The sequence below is a fragment of the Phacochoerus africanus genome, chromosome 15, assembly GCF_016906955.1.
Source record: "Phacochoerus africanus isolate WHEZ1 chromosome 15, ROS_Pafr_v1, whole genome shotgun sequence".
Lineage (NCBI taxonomy): Eukaryota > Metazoa > Chordata > Mammalia > Artiodactyla > Suidae > Phacochoerus > Phacochoerus africanus.
The window spans coordinates 72,074,039-72,096,213 of NC_062558.1; the positions used below are offsets into that span (position 1 = coordinate 72,074,039).

At 34.8% G+C, this 22,175-nt stretch overlaps 1 protein-coding gene across 5 annotated transcripts in view; it reads right to left on the reverse strand.

The window, feature by feature from the left end:
- The window catches only part of HERC4 (HECT and RLD domain containing E3 ubiquitin protein ligase 4), a 148,414-nt gene that overhangs the window by 93,736 nt on the left and 32,503 nt on the right, over positions 1 to 22,175 (reverse strand). For 4 of the 5 annotated variants that reach the window (XM_047760965.1, XM_047760963.1, XM_047760964.1 and 1 more), the window contains exons 4-7: positions 17,521 to 17,597; positions 13,642 to 13,863; positions 12,510 to 12,601; positions 4,414 to 4,544 (exon numbers count right to left, since the gene is read on the reverse strand). In XM_047760965.1, coding sequence (XP_047616921.1) covers positions 4,414 to 4,544; positions 12,510 to 12,601; positions 13,642 to 13,863; positions 17,521 to 17,597 — 522 coding nt within the window. Of the gene's footprint in view, positions 1 to 4,413; positions 4,545 to 12,509; positions 12,602 to 13,641; positions 13,864 to 17,520; positions 17,598 to 22,175 lie in introns of those variants that run through there. The other variant, XM_047760966.1, reaches the window with a different exon arrangement.

Sequence of the window (22,175 nt, forward strand, 5' to 3'; positions counted from 1 at the left end):
TCCTGACTTACTTGATGTTTTTTGTTCTGACAAGATACAATACCTGTGCTGAAAATCATACTTCTCTGGAGCAGTTCCTCAGAGTTATCTGAGAGGCTGTCTTCCAGGTTATCATCCTCAGTTTTGCTCAAATAAAACACTTTTCTATTCCTATTAAAGACTGTTTATTGATTATTTTTTGTCAACAGTCAATTATAAAAAATATCACTTAATTTTGTTTTGAATCTAAAAATGCTGTAAAAAATAAAGTCTACTTTAAAACAAAAAAATGCATTCCTGTCGTGGCTCAGTGGTTAATGAATCCGACTAGGAACCATGGAGTTGCGAGTTCGATCCCTAGCCTTGCTCAGTGGGTTAAGGATCCAGCATTGCTGTGAGCTGTGGTATAGGTCACAGACTCGGCTCGGATCCCGAGTTGCTGTGGCTGTGGCAAAGGCTGGCAGCTGTAGCTCCAATTCAACCCCTAGCCTGGGAACCTCCATATGCCACAGGTGTGGCCCTAAAAAATACAATAAGTAAATAAATACATAAATATATATAAATAAAAATAAAACAACTGGAAGTTCCCTCATGGCGCAGTGGGTTAGGAAGCCAGTGTTGCCGCTGTAGCTGTGGCACAGGCCACAACTGCAGCACAGGTTAAATCCCTGGCCCTTCCAGCATGGGATAGATCATCTCAATTTCCACATGCTATAGGTGTGGCCAAACAAACAACAGAAACTGTCCTTGAGAACAATCAGATGATGGACCTTAAATAGATAAAAACTAAAACAACTTCTTAAAGGTGCTCAAATAACTAAAGGAAGGCATGGGAAAAGTGAAGAAAATAATATATAAAGAAAACAGAAACATCAATTTAAAAAAGAGAAAAATTTAAAACAGGCCAAAAGGAAACAAAAGGATAAAAAATACAAAACTGAAATGAAAAATTCACTAGATTCAAAGGAAGATTTGAGTCTAAAGAAAAAAGAGTAAGAGAACTTGAAAATAAAACAAGTGGAGTTCCTAAGCCTTAGGAAAAGATAGGAAAAATATTAAGGAAGGGTTAAGGGACCTCTGGGACATCAAGTGGACCAACATAGGCACTGTGGGAGTTCCAGAAAGTAAAAAGAAAGATACGGAGACAGATCATCTGAAGAAATAACAAATAAAAACTTTCCAAACTTCGTGAAAGACAAACATCCAAGAGACTCCAAGGTGGATGAACTGAAAGAAACCCATACTCAAATAAACTGTCGAAAGACAGAGAAACTTGAAAAAGCAAAAGAGAAGTGACTTGTTGCATACAAGGGATCCTCAAGAGGATTATCAGTAGAGTTCTCAACAGACACTTAGCAGGTCAGAAGACAGTGGGCTGATATACTGAAACAGCTGAGAGAAAAAAAACCTGTCAACCAAGAATCCGATGTCTGGCAAAACTGTCTTTCAAAAGTGAGAGAGAAATTAAGACATTTACAGATAAGCAAAAGCTGAGGGAGTTTGTTATCACTAGACCTGACCTTTAAGAAATATTAAAAGGAGTCCTACAGGTTGAAATGAAAGGACACTAGACAGTAACTAGAAGCTGTATGAAAAAATAAAGATCTCAGTAAAGGCAAATATATGCTTGATTATGAAAGCTAGTATTATTGTAAACTTTTTTTTCTCCAAATTTTGTTTTCTACCTAATTTAGGAGACTAATTTATGTTTTTGGACACACAATGTATACAAAGTTATGACACCAATAACTGAAAGGGAGTGGGAATAGAGTTTCTGTATGTTATTGAGGTTGAAATGGTATAAATTTGAGTTAAAGTGTTATAACTTTAGAATATTAAATGTAATCCCCATGGTAACCACAAAAAGATAGCTATAGAATATACAGAAAAGAAAATGATGGAGTTCCCCTTGTGGCTCAGTGGTAATGAGCCTGACTAGTATCCATAAGGATGCCGGTTCAACCCTGGCCTCGCTTCAGTGGGTCAAGGATCTGGCGTTGCTGTGAACTGTGGTATGGGTTGTAGATGCAGCTTGGATCCAGTGTTGCTGTGGCTGTGGTGAAGGCCACAGCCCAATTCGACCCATAACCTGGGAACTTTCATGTGCTGAGGGTGTGGCCCTAAAAACACATTAAAAAAAAAAGAAAAAGGGGTAATGAAAAGGAAGCTAAAATAACTAAACACAAAAGAAGACAATAATGTAGGAGATCAAGGACAAAAAAGCATAAGGTATACAGAAAACAAATAGATAAAACATACACAATGAAAACTACAAAACATTACTGAAAGAAATTAGACATTCCACATTCAAAGATGGAAAGACCTAAAACTGTTAAGATGTCAATACTTCCAAAAGTGATCTACATGTTCAGTGCAGTTGCTGTCAAATCATGGAACTGCAAATTAAAATGACTGAGTTAACACTGTATATCCAAAAGGTTAGCAAAAATTCGAAGTCTAACAATACCAAATGATGACCGGGACTTAGGAATTCTCATATAATACTGATGGGAAGGTAAGCTGGTATAACCATTCTGGTAAACAGAGTGCAGGTTAAGCAAAATTCAAGTATACTCTATGACTCAGAAATTCCATTCTAAGTATATACTTTAGAAATATGAAAGTTTATGTATATGACATAGTAAATGTTCAAAGCAATGTTATTCGTAACTGCCAAAATGCCCAAGTGCCTATCTGTAATGAGTAAATAATTATATATACACATAGTAGAGTAAAACACAATAAGAGCTATTAATGAAGAACCATGACTACACATAGACCATCATACAGCATGATGTTGAAGGAAAAAAGGTCACAAAAGGCTAACTACACTGTGGTTGTGTATTAGAATTAACTGTTGGAAAACTAAACTGTATTATATAAAGATATATACCAGGTGGAAAAAAATTAAGTGGTCAAAACTGAGTTAAGTCAAGCAAAGGGCATATTGCCTGAGGAGTCCAACAAAATTTAATCCACTAAAGACGAAGTTCTGACTCCTATCTACTCTCAAGAACTAGATATCAGGAGAACAGCATTCCAATTCAAGTTTCATCATTAATTAGTCCAATGTATAAGTAAAAAATTGGTCAATTTCTTTATTCTTAAAAAAAAAAAAAAAGAAAAGAAAGAAGTTCAGTGCAGTGGAAACAAATCCGACTAGGAACCATGAGTTTGTGGGTTTGATCCCCAGCCTTGCTCAGTGGGTTATGGATCTGGCGTTGCCGTGAGCTGTGGTGTAGGTCACAGACATGGCTCAGATCCTGCACTGCTGTGGCTGTGGCACAGGCTGGTAGCTGTAGCTCCAATTCAACCCCTAGCCTGGGAACCTCCAAATGCCGTGGGTACAGACCTAAAAAGAAAAAAAAAAAAAAAAGATATGTAGTTTCTTTTCAAATGTAATGTTACATACAATAAATTATATTTACTTAATGTTATATACAGTACTACATTAACACTATTAATATCTTGACTCAGATAAATTTGTTTCAAATAGAGAAAGGCAAAAAAATCAGTATAAAAGATGTCTCTCTTGTTACTATGACTCCTTAGCAGCCAATCAGGCACTTAAGAGAGAACTTTTTTTTTTTTAATGGCCACACCCATGGCATATGGAAGTCCCCAGGACAGGGACTGAATCTGAGCCACAGTTGCGACTGTAAGCTGCAACACTGGATCATTTAAATCACTGTGCCAGGTCAAGGATCAAACCCATGCCTCCCCAGTCACCTGAGCCACTGCAGTGGGATTCTTAACCCACTGCACATCAGAGAGAATATTTTTTAATCTAAGACTATTAGATTTCCAAACAACTCATTTTTTAAAAATCTCCATATCGAGCTAGAATTGCCTTCTTCCAATAATTTACAAAAATGACTAATACAAAGGGAAGAGAAGAGTTACCCCCTATATCTTCCGTAGGCCTTTTAGAAAACATGAAGTTGTTCCTTTTGCCACACCCATCCAAATCAACAAGAAACTATGTGATACTGTAGACATAAAGTGAATGGGCACTGTTCAAAAAGGAATGCCCCACAAACGTTACCAGGGCTAAACTGGATGAATCTACAATGTTACCCTTCACGCTATTGGCATTGTTATAAACAAACAAGTTAAGTTGGGCAAGATTCTTCTTGCCAAGCGAATTGATGTACATCTTGAGCATATTAAGCACCCTAAGAGCCAAGACAGCTTCCTGGAACATGTGAAGGAAAATGATCAGAAAAAGAAAAGGAAGCCATAAAGATACTCGAGTTCAACTTAAAGTCCAGCCTGTTCCACTGGAGAATACCTTGTGAGAACCAAAGGAAAGGAACCTGAGCTGTTGGAAGCCATTCCCTATGATTTATGGCATAATAGGTGTTTAATTAAAAAAAAAATCCCTAAATAACTGTGTTACAAAAGATCAAAATACTCTTTTATATAACTGCTTACCTTCCACAAGCAATCTGAGTAACAATGCTTCCCATAAGTTCAAAAACCTTCCTTGGGTTTATTTCATGACTGGTAGAGTTATGACCCAACTGACCATACCCTCCAGCTCCAAAAGTAAACACTCCACCTTCCTGGAAAAAAAAAAAAAAAGATAAAACACTTTGTCATTAGAAAGTCTGATAAAAGAAAGTATCTTCAGGACAGTAAGTTAATAAAGAGTCAAATTTTCTCTTCTATTGACTTCACAATTTAACAGATGACAGCTGATTTTTTTCTTTTTTTTAATGGCTGCACCCATAGCATATGGAAATTCTCTGGCCAGGGATAAAATCCAAGCTGCATCAACTCAGGATCCTTAACCCACCGGAGTGGGCTGGAGATCAAATCCATGCCTCTGCAGCAATCCAAGCCACTGCAACTGGATTCTTAACCCACTGGGCTACAGTGGGAACTCTGATAGCTGATTTTTCAAGGTAAAATGTCTTAAAACTAGGAGAGCTCCAAGTTGATATGGCTAATTATTCTCATGTATTTTACAAGTATTTAATAATGCTCTCATCATTATAAGATATTTAGCTGAAGTCATCATTAAAGATACACTATTAATTTTTTTTCCCCTTTCTCAGCTTCACCCACAACATATGTGTATTCCTGAGCCAGGGATCAAATCTGAGCTGCATCTGTGACCTATGCCACAGCTGGAGCAATGCCAGATCCTTAGCCCACTGCGCTGGGCCAGGGATCAGACCAGCAATGCCACAGGGACAAGCCAGACCATTAATTCACCATGCCACAGTAGGAACTCCTATTAATAATTAGGAGTTTGCACTGCCTTCATTATATTCTTGTTGAATCCCAAGTACACACCTATAAAATTTCACAAAACCTAAAAATGGTATCATTTTCAATTTTCAAAGTAGCTCTGCAAAACAAAGTATATGTAGCCAGAGTACACAAATATAGCTATTCTTGGCACAGATACTATAATACAGATGGTCTTAAATATATAACTGGATTAAAGGTTATGTTTTTAAAAAGTAATTAATGGGAGTTCCTGCCCTGGCTCAGTGGTTAATGAACCCAACTAGTACCCATGAGGATGCCGGTTCAAGCCCTGGCCTTACTCAGTGGGTTAATGATCTGGCATTGCCATGAGCTGAGGTGTAAGGTCACAGACGCAGCTGGGATCCTGCGTTGCTGTGGCTGTGGCTGTGGCATAGGCTGGTGGCTACAGCTCCAACTGGACCCCTGGCTTGGGAACCTCCATATGCTGCCCTAAAAAGACCCAAAAAAAAAAAAAGTAATTAATGATGACAGCTTCATGCAAGCACGATTAGTATTTTTCAATTCACCTGCTTTTCTTCACAGCCAGTTATGCATATAAATTTATGCTATTAAATAATGAAAGAGGGAAGTATTTATACAGATTGCTATGTAAGAAAACTGATTTTTCTATTTAAAATTTTATTGCAGTAAATGTCAAACAAATGTACAAAAGACATTTTTATATACATATATTCGTACATATATGAATTATCACATAACCATCATTCAGTTTCAACAACTGACAAAAGTCAAATAATCCTGTTGCACTGATGCCCTTCCCACTTCCCTTCTGGAGGGTTCTTTACTGTTTTTTTTTTTTTTTGGCTGCACCTGTGGCATGCAGAAGTTCCCAGGCTAGGGACTGAACCTGAGCCACAGCAGTGACAACGCTAAATCCTTAATTGCTAGGCCACTAGGGGACTCCTTTTGGGGTACTTTAAGCAAAAAAAAAAAAAGTATTGGAGTACTTTAAAGCAAACTATGATCATCAAATCATTTCCCTTATAACTGCATGTGTATCTTCAGCAGCTATAAGTCTAAAAGAAAAAAATATATAACACAACAGTGTGATTATACTTACAAAAATATTAATTTCCATTTTGATAGAAATACCAGAAGTGTTAATTATTTTTTATGTTTTTCTCCATTTTATTTTGGTATTTTGCATTACTGACTTGATACAAAATTGTGTATTTTTAAAGTATACAACATGACATATGTAAACTCTGTGACATTATTATCATAGTGAACACATCCATCACTTCACATACTTTTTTTGGTGCGAATGCTTCAGATCCACTCTTAGCAGATTTCAAGTATAGAATACATTATTGTTAACTATAGTCACCGTGCTGTACATTAGATTCTCAGAATTTAATCACATTAACAGAAAGCTTGTACCCTCTGACCACAAATCCCTATTTCTCTCACCCCCTAGAACCTGGCAACTACCATTCTATTGTTTCTATGAACTTGACTTATTTTCTTCTACTACTTCACTTATAAGTGATACCATATAGTATTTGTTTATGTCTTATTTCACTTAGCATAATGACCTCTAGGTTTATTTACATTACCACAAATGAGAGATTTCCCCTTATTTTACATTGTGTGTGTATGTCCGTGTGTGTGCATATACATGCCACATTTCCTTATCCATTCATCTGGCAATGGACTCTTAGGCTGTCAAAATATCTTGGCTACTGTCAACAATGATGCAATAAACATGGGAGTACAGTTATCTATTTGAGATTCTGTTTTCACTTCCTTCAGAAATACATCCAAAAGTAGGACTGCTGGGTCATATAGTAATTCTATTTACAATTTTTTGAGGAACTCCATAGTGTTTTCCACAATGGCTGCACCACTATACATTCCCACCAGCTTCCCCCTTTCTCCATACTGTTGTTAATACTTGTCTTTTTATTTATTTATCTTTAATTATAGCCATCCTACAGATGTAAGGTAATATCTCACTGAGGTCTTGATTTGCATTTTCCTGATGATTGTGATGTTGATACTGAGCACCTTTTCATGTACCCTTTGTCTATTTATATATTTCCTCTGGAAAAATGTCTATTCAGGCCCTTCTGCCCATTTAAAAATTAGATTATTTGTTTTTCAGCCATGAGTCACTGAGTTTCTTACACATTTTAGGTATTAACCCTAATCAGATATATGATTTACAAATATTTTCTACCATTGCATAGGATGCCTTTTCATTCTGCTGTTTCTTTTGCTCTATAAAAGCTTTCTGGTATAGTATGATGTTTTATTTTTGCTTTTGTTGCCTGTACTTTTGATGTCATATCCAAAATAAGCCAACCAAGACTAACATCAGGGAACTTTCCTCTGTTTACTTCCAGAAGTTTTACAGTTCCAGGTCTTATATTTAAGTCTTTAATCCAAGTTGAGTTACATTTTGAGTGGTGTGAATTAGTGGTCCAGTTTCATTCTTTTGCATGTAAATATGCAGATTTCCTAGCACCACTTATTAAAGAGATCATCCTTTTCTATTGTGTGCTCCTGAACCTTACCAATGATTAATTTCTGGGCTACCTATTCTGTTTGACTGGTATAATATCTGTTTTCATTCCAGTATCAGTCTGTTTTGATTACTACAACTTTGTTTACATAATTTAAAACCATAAAATGTGATGCTTCCACTTTGTCATTCTTTCTTAAGATTGCTTTGGCTATTCTGCGTCTTTTGTAGTTCAATATGAATTTTTAAATTGTCCTATTTCTGTGAAAAATGTCATTGGAATTTGGATAGGGACTGCATTGAATCTGTAGATCACTTTGAGTAGTATGGACATTTTTAACAATATTAATACTTCCATCCCAAGAACATGAGGTATGTTTCCATTTATTTCTGTCTTCTTCAAATTCTTTCAATGATGTTTTATACAGTTCTCAGAGTACAGATCTTTCATCTGTTTGGTTCACCTCTATTCCTAAGTTATTTGACTGTTTTTGACACTACAAATGGGACTACTTAATTTCTTTCAAATAGTTTGCTTTTAGTGTATAAAAATGCGATTGATTTTTATATGTTAATTTGTATCTTGCAACTTCACTGGATTCATTTATTATTGGTTCTAAAATATTTTTGTGGAATCTCTAGGGTTTTCTATATATATAATATCAAGTCTTCTGAAACCAGAGACTAATTTGGATGTCTTTTATTTCTTTCTCTTGCCTAACTGCTATGGATAGAACTTCTAGTACTATCTTGAGTAGCAGTGTTAAGAGGGGGCATCCTGCCTTGTTCCTGATCTTAGAGGAAAAGCTTTCAAGTTTTCACCATTATGCAATATGTTAGTGGTAGATTTGTCATAGATGAACTTCGTTATGTTGAGGCATGTTCCCACTATACTCAATTTGTTGAGTTTTTAACATAAAACGATGTTGAATTTTGTCAAATGCTTTTTCTTTATCTACCGAGATGAGGATTTTTATCCTCCGTTCTGTTAATGTGGTACATAACACTGACTGATTTGCAAATTCTGGATCATCCTTGGATCCCAGGGATAAATCCTACTTGATCACTGGATATATAATCATTTAAACATGCTGTTTCGGAGTTCCTGTTGTGGCTCAGCGGAAATGAATCCAACTAGTAACCATGAGGTTGTGGGTTCGATCCCTGGCCTTGCCAAGTGGGTTAAGGATCTGGCGTTGCCATGAGCTGTGGTATAGGTTGCAGATGCAGTTCAGATCCCACACTGCTGTGGCTGTGGTGCAGGCCAGCAACTGTAGCTTTGACTGGACCTCTATCCTGGGAATTTCCATATGCTGCTGATGCAGCCCTAAAAACCAAAGTTAGTGGGACAACATCTTTCAGCCTAATCTATCCCCATTAAACTTAACATTGATCTTTGCCTAAACCCACTATTTCATTAAGGAGTATAAAATGGAGATTTTATAATCTTATTTCTTCCAGATTTATTAGCTGAAATCCTTCTAAAGAGAACGTAACTTAGCAACTATTAAGTTATTCTAAAATAGTCTGTAAAAAAGAGGCAGGGGAAATGCTTCTTCTCATTTACATATTTTTCAAAAAATGAGTTGTCCTAGCAGCCTCAAAGGATAAGCAATGAAGTGTGCTTTGTATTGATTTCAGTAAGGATTTTTATATATTTGGTATATTTCCATTTTTATTAGTCAATGAAAACTCCTTCAAGTTGTCCTTCTGACATATCTTAACAGTCTTTGCATTTTTATAACACAAAATACCCAAGGCTTTTTTCATACTTTCCCCTCTCCCCAGATATGGGATTAGACTCTTCACTAAGAAGCCCTGGTTCTTTCTTGTATAGGGTCTACAACAATCAAGAGATGCTCATTGCTTCCAGATTGCACATGTTTAGTTACTTCTAGGATATTTTCGTGGTCATAGCAAAAAAAAAAACCCAAAAACAACACACAAAAAATTATTTTAGAAGGAGAAAAGAATTCAAACTGATACTTGTGATTCAAAGAAAAGATCACAAGGTTTTAATTACTATTATTTTATATTCCTTTTCTCTTAAGCTGAAAAATCATATTTTCTAATGACAGGAGAACAAGTGCTTACTTGTCTTTATCCTACTTTATATGCAATATATTGATAATAACACTACTAATTTTACTACTATCAATAAGACTACAGAATGCAGCTTACAGCTTCTTTGTGAATTTGGTTTATCTTTAACTGTTTTCCACTAGTGATGTACAATAAAATATTGTATTTTAAAATGACCTATAAGAATTCTTCTTTCTGTAGTTGTGCCACTAGCAATTCTGAAAAATTATTTTAATATATAAATATAAGTTTCGTTTTTAATTACGTGTAACAGTTTCTAGGTCACAAAGTAAAACCTATAAAGCAAGGTTCATTTGGTCTTACCTATTAATTCTTCTAAATATGAACATGTAATATGCTTATATTTAACCTCTTCTATACAAAAGGCAACTACCCTATACCTTCTTCTTTTTCCTTAACAATATACCCTGAAGATCATTCCACAACATAATATAAAGGTCTTCCTCATTCTCTTTTATATATTTACCACAGTTTATTCAAGCAGGTTGCTACAGAAGAGCATCTAGATTTCTTCTGTTCTTTTGTTGTTAAAATACTGCCACAACAAACAGCCTTGTGTAAAAATAACTTCATATCTTTAGCATAGATTCTAAAAATTGCTAGGCAATTGATAAGTGAAAAGGTATATGTATATGAGATTTGCATAATGAATTTATAAAATAACATAAATTCCGACAATTTTTCCTAATGTCTCTTTTACACAAGGAAACTGCTTCATAAAACAAACTTACAGTCAAGGAAAAATAAAATATTTCACTTTTGAAATATTTAAAACCATCTAATTTCATTAAAAATAACATACACTACAAGCAAAAAAATAAATAAAAAAATAATAAAATAAAATAAAAATAACATACACCAAAATCTCCAGTCAACAAGTATCACCACCTACTGTTTTGAGAGAGAAATACAGAAGATAAATAGAATTAACATTAAAAAAAAAAAAAAACCCGACAGATATAAAGAGCTAGAAATCCTTGGGAAAAAAAGATGAGTGGTCATCTGAAAGGCTGAATTTGAAAGGCATTAACATGTGAGTATTTCTATCACAAATATAGACCTAAGGAATATTATACAAAATATTTTTTACTATTACCTTAAATGGTCTTATTTCTTTCAAATACCAATAACAGAAGAGAATGACTAAAATTTATAACTTGCCTACATGATGATGTTTTTTGCCTTTTTAGGGCTGCACCTTTGGCCCATGAAATTCCCAGGCTTGGGGTTGAAACAGAGTTGCAGCTGCTGGCCTGTGCCACAGCCACAGAAGCCTCATCTGCAACCTACCCCACAGTTCACAGCAATGCCAGATCCTTAACCCACTGAGCGAGGTCAGGGATCGTCAGGGATTGAAGCCATGTCCTCACGGATACTAGTCAGGTTTGTTAATGCTGAGCTGCCATGGGAACTCCTTGCCTACATGATTTAATAAGACTTTAGTGATTGCATCTGTCACTTGAATGATTAAAAAAATCAGTAAAATATGGTAAAAAGATCAGCAGGTATAGCAAAACGTCCTTATTCAAAAGCAAGTAATACAAAATTTTAAAAAATTAATTTCATAATTGATCATTATAATATTTTTATTAAAGTACCTTTAGTACACTATATCTGATTAAGGACTAAGAATAATTCTTATTCTAAAATTCCTAATGTGGGAGTAAGTGTATAGAATTTTATAAATATGACTAGAAGTTAATTTTTAAGTTTTTTTTCTTGCCAATTTATTACGCAGATTAAAGAGCAAAGACATTTCTAACTTAGCCAATAACCTGCCAGTTCCCTTACATTAACATGACTATAATAAATAATATTGCTGATAAAGTTAGTTTAATATTTTTATTTTCATTTTACTTCTAACTGCTAGAGAACTATACTGTACTGATATTGAATTGGTACATACCCAATAAAGTAACAGGTCACAGTTAAAGACTTTAACAAGACTGTGATGAAGGTTCATTTTAACTCCTTGCATAATACTTAGCCTATGAATAATAGACGAATTCAGTCTCCTCTATAACTAGTTTTATTTATGCCACATAGGTGCTAAATTAAAATTAGGCAATTTTAATTAATTAATGCAATATAAGTGGGATTGATATGCAAAGCACAGCACATCTGATAAAAAAGAAATTATCTCATTCAAAATATTTAAGCAGTATTTCACACAAAGCTGAAAAATTCAACAGTATATATTATCACGGTTTGGTTTTTTTTTTTTCTTTTGGTCTTTTCAGGGCCGCACTTGCAGCATATGGAGTCCAATAGGAGCTATAGCCGCTGACCTACGGCCACCACAGCCACAGCAATGCCAGATCCGAGCCGTGTCTGCAACCTACATCACAGCTCATGGCAATGCTGGATCCTTAACCCACTGAGCGAGGCCAGGGATTGAATCTGTGTCCTCGTGGATACTAGTCAGATTTGTTTCTACTGAGCCACAACAAGGAACTCCCTTATCACAATTAACAGTAGATCACAATGCACATTTCGTAACATTAAACACAGCTGAAATTTAAGGTAAACTGTTTTTGAGAACAGAAAATAAACCATCCTTTTTTAAAAGGTAAATTATTTTTCAGACATCAGCAATACTCAAGTTACAACATAAATATGAAATTATTGACTATTAAATAACTACCATGAGTAATAATAAAGAAGTTTTATAGGAGTACAATACCTTGGTTAGTGCAGCAGTATGATCTTCTCCACAACAAATATAAACTATTTTCTGAGTTCTTAGTGACTTTAGTAAATTAGGAACATACCTATCTGAAAATTCCAACAAGAGACATTAACGGTACTTTGAAAATTAAAACTCTTTTAAGATGTGTTTCCTCTACAGTTTCCCACTCAGTAGACAGTGATGAGTTAATAATTTTTACTAAAATTCAATGATTTTGTAGTACAAACTACTAAGTTAGGTTCCCAGGCCTTTCTATTCATGGTACTGTGATAGAGTAATTTAAGTGTTAAACTGCCTAAAAACCAATCTTCACAGAACTCAGTAATCAAAGAATTTCAAAGCTCTTTGAATGATTCTAACATATACATATCATTCTTTATATTCACCTCATGATAATTAAGCTCATAGGATCCTATTTTAAAAGCATGAAAATTTTATAGCAGAAAAGAGATATGAAGTCCTAATCTGACATGTTTTTCTTATGCAAAACAAAATATTTTAAAATTCTTTCTGAGAGTTATTATTTGCTTATCATTACCAGTTGTGACTAGATCAACGACTCACTTTTGTCTATTTAAGTCATTACAATTATGTTGAACATTACTGGTTTTTGTATTTCAACTACTGGCATTCGACCTACTGTAGTTAGGAAAAATCGGTTTTGAACTTTTTTTAAGTAGTTATAATTTATTAAAATCCAAAACGGTTTATTTTCAAGATTTAAGTACCACTGTTAACAGTGATTAATGACTCAGATTTAAATAGTTCCTTGAAAAACTCAAATAGATGACTACTTCATGTTACCTTTCAGGATAATTTTACAGCTTTTTCCCAACAATGGTGACTGATAGTGTGGTTACCAATTTGAAGTAATGTTTTTCAACTTTTTCTTAATAAACACCCAACAATGAAGAGTTTTGTTCAGATACACTTTCTATATTATATAATAAAATATTTTTGGCCTTCCCACAGTCTCCTAAAAATATTATCATCAAATGCAATTTTTAAATTAACTCCTCATCCCCACCAGAGAAGATCTGGGTACATTTCTAACACTAAGAATCACTGATCCATCTCAAAAGATCATCTCTTTTAAAAAGTATATCTAAAAATAATGCAAACTTACCATTTTCATCATTAAGACCTAGCTGACCAAATTTGTTGCGTCCCCATCCAAAGATAGCTCCAGAAAGGGTGAGTACAAAACTATGGGCTCCTCCTGCTGCAACTTGCATGAAAGGGATTCCAAGCAAAGACTTAATCAGCTGTGGTGATGATTGCTTTTTACAGTCAATGCCTAAACCCAACTGGCCATATTTATTCTGTCCCCAACAGAAGACTTCACTTGCTGTAAAACAAAAATCATAAAATGAACTATTTTTCTAACACACACAAAAATTTCATTTGAAGGTCATCAGTTATTTTAGGACATTTTTCCTCTCATTCAGCGAAAATACATATTCCTCCTAATTTTATTTCTTTCTTATATGGAAACATAATACTACTTAGAATATTCTGTATTAGTACACTTTTACTTTGACCTACTTTACTGATGAATGGGTAAGTCACATAACTGGAGGTAATCTTATTTCCTAATATTCCTCTCAAGAAAGTGCCATTTCTTTTCAATACTCCTCAGGTCTCATTTTTATTCTGTACTTTCTCCCAAGAGGCACTCATCCAAGCTCAGGGCTTCAGCTATCCATTACATGCTGATCACATTGAAAATTTATCACTAGCCTAGATCTCTTTTCTAAGCAATAAACCCATGTATCTAATTGTTTACCCGACATCTATACTTGGATATCTGAAAGGCACTTGCAGCTCAGCATGCCCTAAACTCAATCCATGATCCCATCCTACCTCCCATACCTGAAAAGTGCTCTTCAGTCTCAGTAAATGACATCTTAACCAGTTTTGCAGAACAAGTCACAGACATAGGGAGTCATCCTTAATACTACTCTCCTCTCTTCATAAACAAACTGTTATCAACCATCTATCATCAAGTTATTTACAATTTACTTTCTAAAGAAAAACATGGCAAAGAGATCCACTCCTCATCATTTCATCTGGTTCTTATAATAGTTCTCTCACACATTTGTTCCCCCACTGTTACTTTTTTTTTCCAGCTTTAAACATTTTTAACCTATTTTTATTAAATAAACGGTGTTAACTAATAACTGACATACTAATAATGGACTTTTAAAAGTCCATACTATAAAATAGTACACACTTAGTAAAAGTTAGTTTCCCTTCAAAATTAGATCCCCCATTCCTCTCTCAAGAGACAACTATTCCTACCAGTTACTGATAAGAACTTCCAAAAATACTCTAAGTACATACTAGCAGACATCTGCATATAAACAGATATAAAAATGTGGATTTAATACATGGTAGACAAAATAATGGTCTAGAAAAGTTTCAAATTAGTTATTCTAGAGATTTGATATGTCTGCATGTTTACTTCATACTAAATCTCAAATGAATTGACTTTTTTTTTTTTTTTGGTCTTTTTGCCATTTCTTGGGCCGCTCTCGTGGCATATGGAGGTTCCCAGGCTAGGGGTCGAATCAGAGCTGTAGCTGCTGGCCTACGCCAGAGCCACAGCAACGTGGGATCCAAGCTGCGTCTGCAACCTACACCACAGCTCACAGCAACACCGGATCCTTAACCCACTGAGCAAGGGCAGGGACCAAACCCGCAACCTCATGGTTCCTAGTCGGATTCATTAACCACTGCACCACAACGGGAACTCCTGAATTGACTTTTTTAAAAAAATACAGATTTGATAATGTTGCTCATCTGAAATAAATATGAAAAAAATGCCTTCTCACTGCTCTTGAGATAAATACTTTTAATAAAGCTTATTATTAGGTTCTGTATGATCTACTTTTGTTTCTGACCTCATATCAGATCAGTTTCTTCCCTCACTCACTATATTCTAGCCATAAGCACCTTCCTTTACATTCTTCAATGCCCATTTCTCACAATCCGACTTAAACCTTTCCCTCATCCTTGTCATTTACTTCTATTCTCTCCCAGCAGGAAGCCTCCTCTGATTCCCCAGATTAAATTCAGTCCCCTTGTTATATGGCCTAAATATCCAAAGCTTTTTCTTTACAGTCCTTTCCTATAGCATGCAACTATATTATTATTTGTGTGGCTGTACCATTAGGACTAAGAGTATACCGCTTACCACTGTATAATTATAGTACACCCTAATGTGCCCAGTTCATACTGAGTGATCCAAAATTTTTTTTTCTTTAAATAAGATTCTGCTAAAACATGAAGCTGAGTAAGGCAAAAGAATACCTATAAGTCAACATAAAAAACTGTCCTCATCAGTAAAAACTCTGGGTTTAACTTTATCTTGGATTTACCCACCAAAGTATCAAAAGAGGAGTTCGCAAGGTAGCAACAGAGAATACAGGGATGCCAGCCCCGACTCCCCACTTTATTCCTTAGGCGGAATAAATCCAAATTCCTTAACATTAAGCTCCCCCCCCCCACACACACCTTAGTATATGTACTGCAGAAGTGAGCACGTAACAGATTTGTATTTATTTCACCTTCAGCTGAGGTACATCTCCCATGCTCTCCCAATACCCACATAAAACTATACACAGATACTCCAATACACAAAATACTTTCCAGATTCTATGCCTTTACTAGTACTTTCACTTTAGTACTATCTCAACATTTCCTCTATCTACTTCACAATATTATCTCCAATTCTGGATAAATTCTATTCATCTTTCAAGACCTGCATGAAATATCAATCCCTTTTTTACTGTTATTCAAGTGTATTGATCGAAATTAATTACACTTTTCCCCTTATTCCCAAAGCATTTTACTTTTACCTTGACCAAAAGTAGTATACTTTTTTCTGCCTCAATTATATTATTTGTGTATCTGCCTCTTCCACTAGATGGTATGGTCCCTAAAACTCTCTCTTAACTTATCTGTATTTCCCCACAGCTCTAGCCTAGTGTTTCATTCATAGTAGGCCTCACTAGACATTTAATAAACTAAAAACAACAATAATGATGCCACTGGAACGTAAAGGATAAAAAATAAACCTATGGGAGTTCCCGTCGTGGCGCAGTGGTTAACGAATCCGACTAGGAACCATGAGGTTGCGGGTTCGGTCCCTGCCCTTGCTCAGTGGGTTAACAATACGGCATTGCCGTGAGCTGTGGTGTAGGTTGCAGACGCGGCTCGGATCCTGCGTTGCTGTGGCTCTGGTGTAGGCTGGTGGCTACAGATCCAATTGGACCCCTAGCCTGGGAATCTCCATATGCCTCGGGAGCGGCCCAAGAAATAGCAAAAAGACAAAACAAACAAACAAACAAAAAAAAACCTACGGTAGGTTCTTTACTAACCCATGTTATAATCCTTAGCTGGCATATGAAGAAGGTAAATAAATAAGCAAAGGTAACAGAATGCTTAGACTTCTGTTTCTATTCATAAAAAAGTATATCTGTGAGATCAAATGAAATTGGGTAAGTTATAAACTTTCCCAGCTATAAAAGGAATAGTATCTGGCAGATTAAAGAACAATTAGATACAAAAATCAATTTCATGTCTATATACTAGCAAAAAAAATTTGAAAGTGACATCATTCAGAATAACAACAAATATTATTTAGGGAAAAATCTAATAAAATATGTGTAAGACCTCTCCACAGGAAAAAAAAAATACTATTAAGATAAACTAAAAGGACATTAAAATAAATGGAGGAATAGAGCATGTTCAGGAACTGAAAGAATGAATGTTGCAAAAATTCTTCTCAAATTGATTTACAGAGATAAGGCAATCCCAATCAAAATCCCAATAGTTTCAGTGTCTGTGAAAATTGATAAGCTAGTTCTAAAATGATATGGAAATGAAAAGGATGAAGAAGAACCAGGACAATCTTTTAATAAGAACAAAGTTGGAATACTTTCTGCTCAAAGTATCGAGTAATAAAACTGAAAAAGGGAAAGAAATTAAAAGCAACACTTACCTTTAGAAAGTGCAAGAGAATGATAGTAACCACAAGCAACCTGTACTATCTGGATATCCGACAAACTTTTAATATTTCTAGAAAATAGGAAGAGAGATCAGGATCAGTTAATTCTGTTTAATAAATGGATCCTGAATGCTATTTCTTGACCACCTACAAAGTGCAAGTAAGTAGTTTCCTTACAGCAGTTCCTTACTAGCATGACCTATCAGGTCATGCTTTTTAATACAAGCCCATTTTACCAAAATATTTTGCTAAAATCAGTAAACAAAATTTAATTATGGAAAAATTAAGAGGTGTGATAAGAAAACATTTTGAAAGGACAATATTTAAGCACAGTCAACTATGTTCACACCTCAACACTTTTATAATGCAGATGGTTTTTACCACCAAAATTTAAAAAATCTTTAACTTAAAGTATGAAACTTGGCAATACATTTGTAAAACAAATGTACATGACCTAATTTATCAAAAATTGCTGTTTGGCCTAGTTTAGCATATGTTCTCCTCTATCAGTTTCCTTAAGAACCAACCAGGATTTCTATCATGTGGTGCTACCAATTCATGAATTATGAAACCTATTTCTTTGAACTGTCCTTTTGCTTTGCATCTAAATCAGTGATATTCAATTTAATTATTTACTAGGGAAATTTAAACAATTCACAACTATTATAACCACTGATGTGTTCAGTCATATTTCTGCCACCTCATGCTTCTTCTTTATATTCTTATAGTTTCTTTTTTTCTTCCAATTTCTGACTTTTCCTTAACTTCAATATAATTCTATAGGCCAACTGTTAAAACATTACAAAAATGAAGTAACTCTGTTCATCAACTATCTCAGGTTTTCTTTATGTAGCTCCCTGTCACCTGTTCATTCTACTTCTTTTCCTGAATGAATGTTTTCAAGAAAAAAAAGGGGGAAGGAAATATAGTATGTATCTTATTTCCCTTTACCTGATACTGCCACCTGACCTGATTCTGCCATATGAGAGTCCGGAGCAAGTTCTGACCAGAGTGTCGATACCCATGATTTTCGGGAGGCAGCTTCAGCAAATCAAATTTTGAGCAGGAGAAAGGAGAGTTACTCTAATTCCATAATGTTGTATTAAAAATATATTAATTTAGTGGATTTATGTTCTTAACTACAAAACTTGAGAGTTGTAGTACTGCTACAGTTTAGCAGAATCCAACAAGTTAGCAGGATTCGATGCACCTTCAGATTTTCAAATACAGCAAAATGCCATTATTACTATTATTTTGCCACTGGCAAAATCAAACACTGGCAATGCAAAAACAGGAATAAAAAATACATGAATATGTACAACTGTGCTAAAGTTACTAAACATTTATTGTTACTGCTTATGCACAGTAGGCACATCATATACTGACTAGTGAACTATATTAAACATTTTAAAAAACCAACTGCTCCAAGTATCTAGTCCAATTTGCAAGACTAAGTTAAACCTTTAAAAATACTACATTCTCATAGCATTCTATGTTTTTTCCTTCACATTTCTATTCATTACTGGTATTCTTATTCATTTAATTAGTACTAACATATACTGCTAAACAGTAAGTTCTATGAAGGTAGAGTATTATCTTATACTCATGAAATCCCTAGCACCTACCATAACATAGTGCCTGGCAAAAAGTATGGGAATTTAAAAAAAAAAAAAAAGTATGAAAAGTATCCACCATTAAAGATAAGTAAACCTGTAACTTCTTTGAGGCTTCAGTATTATTAAACTATTCAGAACATTTGCCAAAAAACTTCTAAATTTGAATAGCAATTTATACCTGTGACTGTCATTACTAAAATATTATCATACAACTTAGAATATAAATAAATCCTAATTTCTTTAGGCATGTCTGCTACAGAGACAAGTGAAGATACTCTTCTGTGACATTTGTTTTAAAAGAAAAAAAAAAAACTCCTTTCATCTCAAATTTAATGCACTAAAGATTGGGGGCGGGGTGCAGGGAAAGGGGAGGAAATGTGTTCTTATTTCCTTTTTGTTGTTGTTATGGTTTCAGGAATTAAAAAAAGAAAAAAAAATAATGTGAAAAGTAAAATAAAAATAAAAATTTTTATTTTACCATGTTCCATTTTTCTTAAAGAGACAACATATAAAATCCTCAATGAAACAGATTTTTATAGAATTCATCAAAAATAATCCCCAACAAGAAAAAAAGACAATATATATGTTCATTGGTTTTCAATTTTTAAAATGATTCAAATGCAGTTAATAGGAAAGTAAAATAAGCCACAATAAATTTTATAAATGAAAAAATATATAAAGTATACACATACACATATAACTACATGACAATTCCTAATTAATCAGAATTATGAAAAGAAAATTGAACTCCAATGTCTAGAGTAAACATTTTATAACTGCTTACAAATTAAAAGTAATTCCCTAAAGTTTAGAGTATGTCAAGCATTTCAAATAGCTATGAATCACTAAAATTATACATTATAAAGTACAGAATAATTTTTTTAGCAAAATTTTGAAAGACATTTGAAATTAGTAACAGTTAATAAACTTGGAGATAAGATCTATATACTTCTCTCGGGAAGTTTTAAAGTCAAAATAAATTGTTGAATATGTTTTTCTTTTATTGTTATATTTTCCAACTTAGTGTATAGTGGCAACAGGGGCAAAAATCAGACATTTCCGATTGTCTGTGGTAAAATTCTAATAACTGTTAACAAGGGCTAGTGAAAAGTTTACATTATGTAATTAAGAGTCTGAAGAACTAAACTATTAAATATTGCCAATTCCAAACTCACCAGAGTGTATATATTAAATAAGTAAAGCTTTTTGTATGCCAATCACACTTCAATAAAATGGTTTTAAAAATATATTTTGCCGGAGTTCCGTCGTGGCGCAGCGGAAACAAATCTGACTAGGAACCATGAGGTTGTGGGTTCGATCTCTGGCCTTGCTGGGTTAAGGATCTGGCGTTGCAGTGAGCTGTGGTGTAGGTCGAAAACCCACCTTGGATCTGGTGTTGCTATGGTTGTGACATCGGCCGGCAGCTGTAGCTCCAATTGGACCCTTAGCCTGGGAACCTCCATATGCCATGGGTACGGCTATAAAAAGCCAAAAAAACCCCATAAATATATATGTGTATATAAATATAGCCAATGAAAAATAATCAATTTTCTATTCCCCAATTAAGCCACAACTTTATTAGCAATTTGAGAAGTGTTAGCACGAACTCTCTGATTCTGAAAAATTTAGGCTAACAACTGATCTAGTTTCTACCATTGAGAAATACTCTTTAGGAGTTCCCACTGTGACTCAGTGGAAACAAATCCCATTAGTATCTGTGTGGATGTGGGTTTGATCCCTGGCCTTGCTCAGTGGGTTAAGGATCTGGCAATGCCATGAGCTGTGATGTAGGTCACAGAAAGGCTCAGTTCCCACGTCGCTGCGGCTGTGGCATAGGCCAGCAGCTGCGCTTCCGATTCTACCCCTAGCCTGGGAACTTCATACGATGCAGGTGCAGTTCTAAAAAGAAGGAAAAAAAATATATATACATATATATGTATATATACACACACACATATATATAAACAGACACACTTTAATTTCCTTTTTAATAAAAAATCTGAACTTTCAAATGTTAATATTGGGCAGAAATTGTAATATACCTTTAAAACTGGGTTAAATCAATAAAATAAATTTTTTATTTTTGACCAAGCTGACAATTCGAACATGTTTAATTAGTTACTATAGTAACTAGTTAGGTCAGAAATAGCTGTTCTCACCATCCTGTTACAATTTTTTTCTTGCAAGTGTCCAAAATACAGAACTTTAAAAAAATAAACTACAACTTTATTGACAATTCTTTTTTTTTATTATAACATCTATCCTACTTAAAAAGAAATGACTAGCCAGAAATGTAGGTCTATAGAGACAACTGACACTGAATAATGTCTTTCCACAAGAAGCAGTGATTTCAAAACAAAACAAAATTATAAGTAGGAAAAGATTATGAAATAGTAAGAATTTCAAATATAATCTATTTATTATTACTTTTACATTCACCTTTAATTTTAAAATGTTGATTAACTTATATACTATCATCTATTGGCATAAAAATGAGTTTTGTTCTCAATAAAGTACAGCCTAGGAGTTCCTGTCGTGGTTCAGTGGTTAACAAATCCAACTAGGAACCATGAAGTTGTGGGTTCGATCCCTGGCCTTGCTCAGTGGGTTAAGGATCTGGTGTTGCCGTGAGCTGTGGTGTAGGTCACAGACGTGGCTCGGATCCTGCGTTGCTGTGGCTCTGGCGTAGGCCGGTGGCTACAGCTCCTATTCGACCCCTAGCCTGGGAACCTCCATATGCCGCGAGTGCGGCCCTCAAAAGACAAAAAGAAAATAAAGTACAGCCTAATGTGAGCCTTCACCTTTTGGATCACTCCTAGGAAAAACATAAACACTAATTTTTAAAAATCTACTCACACACAAATCTGAGTTTCCTCCTATCTTCTACAGGTTTTGTTTAAAATTTTCTCAAATTCCCACTGTGGCACAGTGGGTTAAGAATCCCACTGCAGTGGTTCGGGTCACTATGGAGGTGTTCGATCCCCGGCCTAGCACAGTGGGTTAAGGATCCTGCGCTGGGGCAGCTGCAGCTGA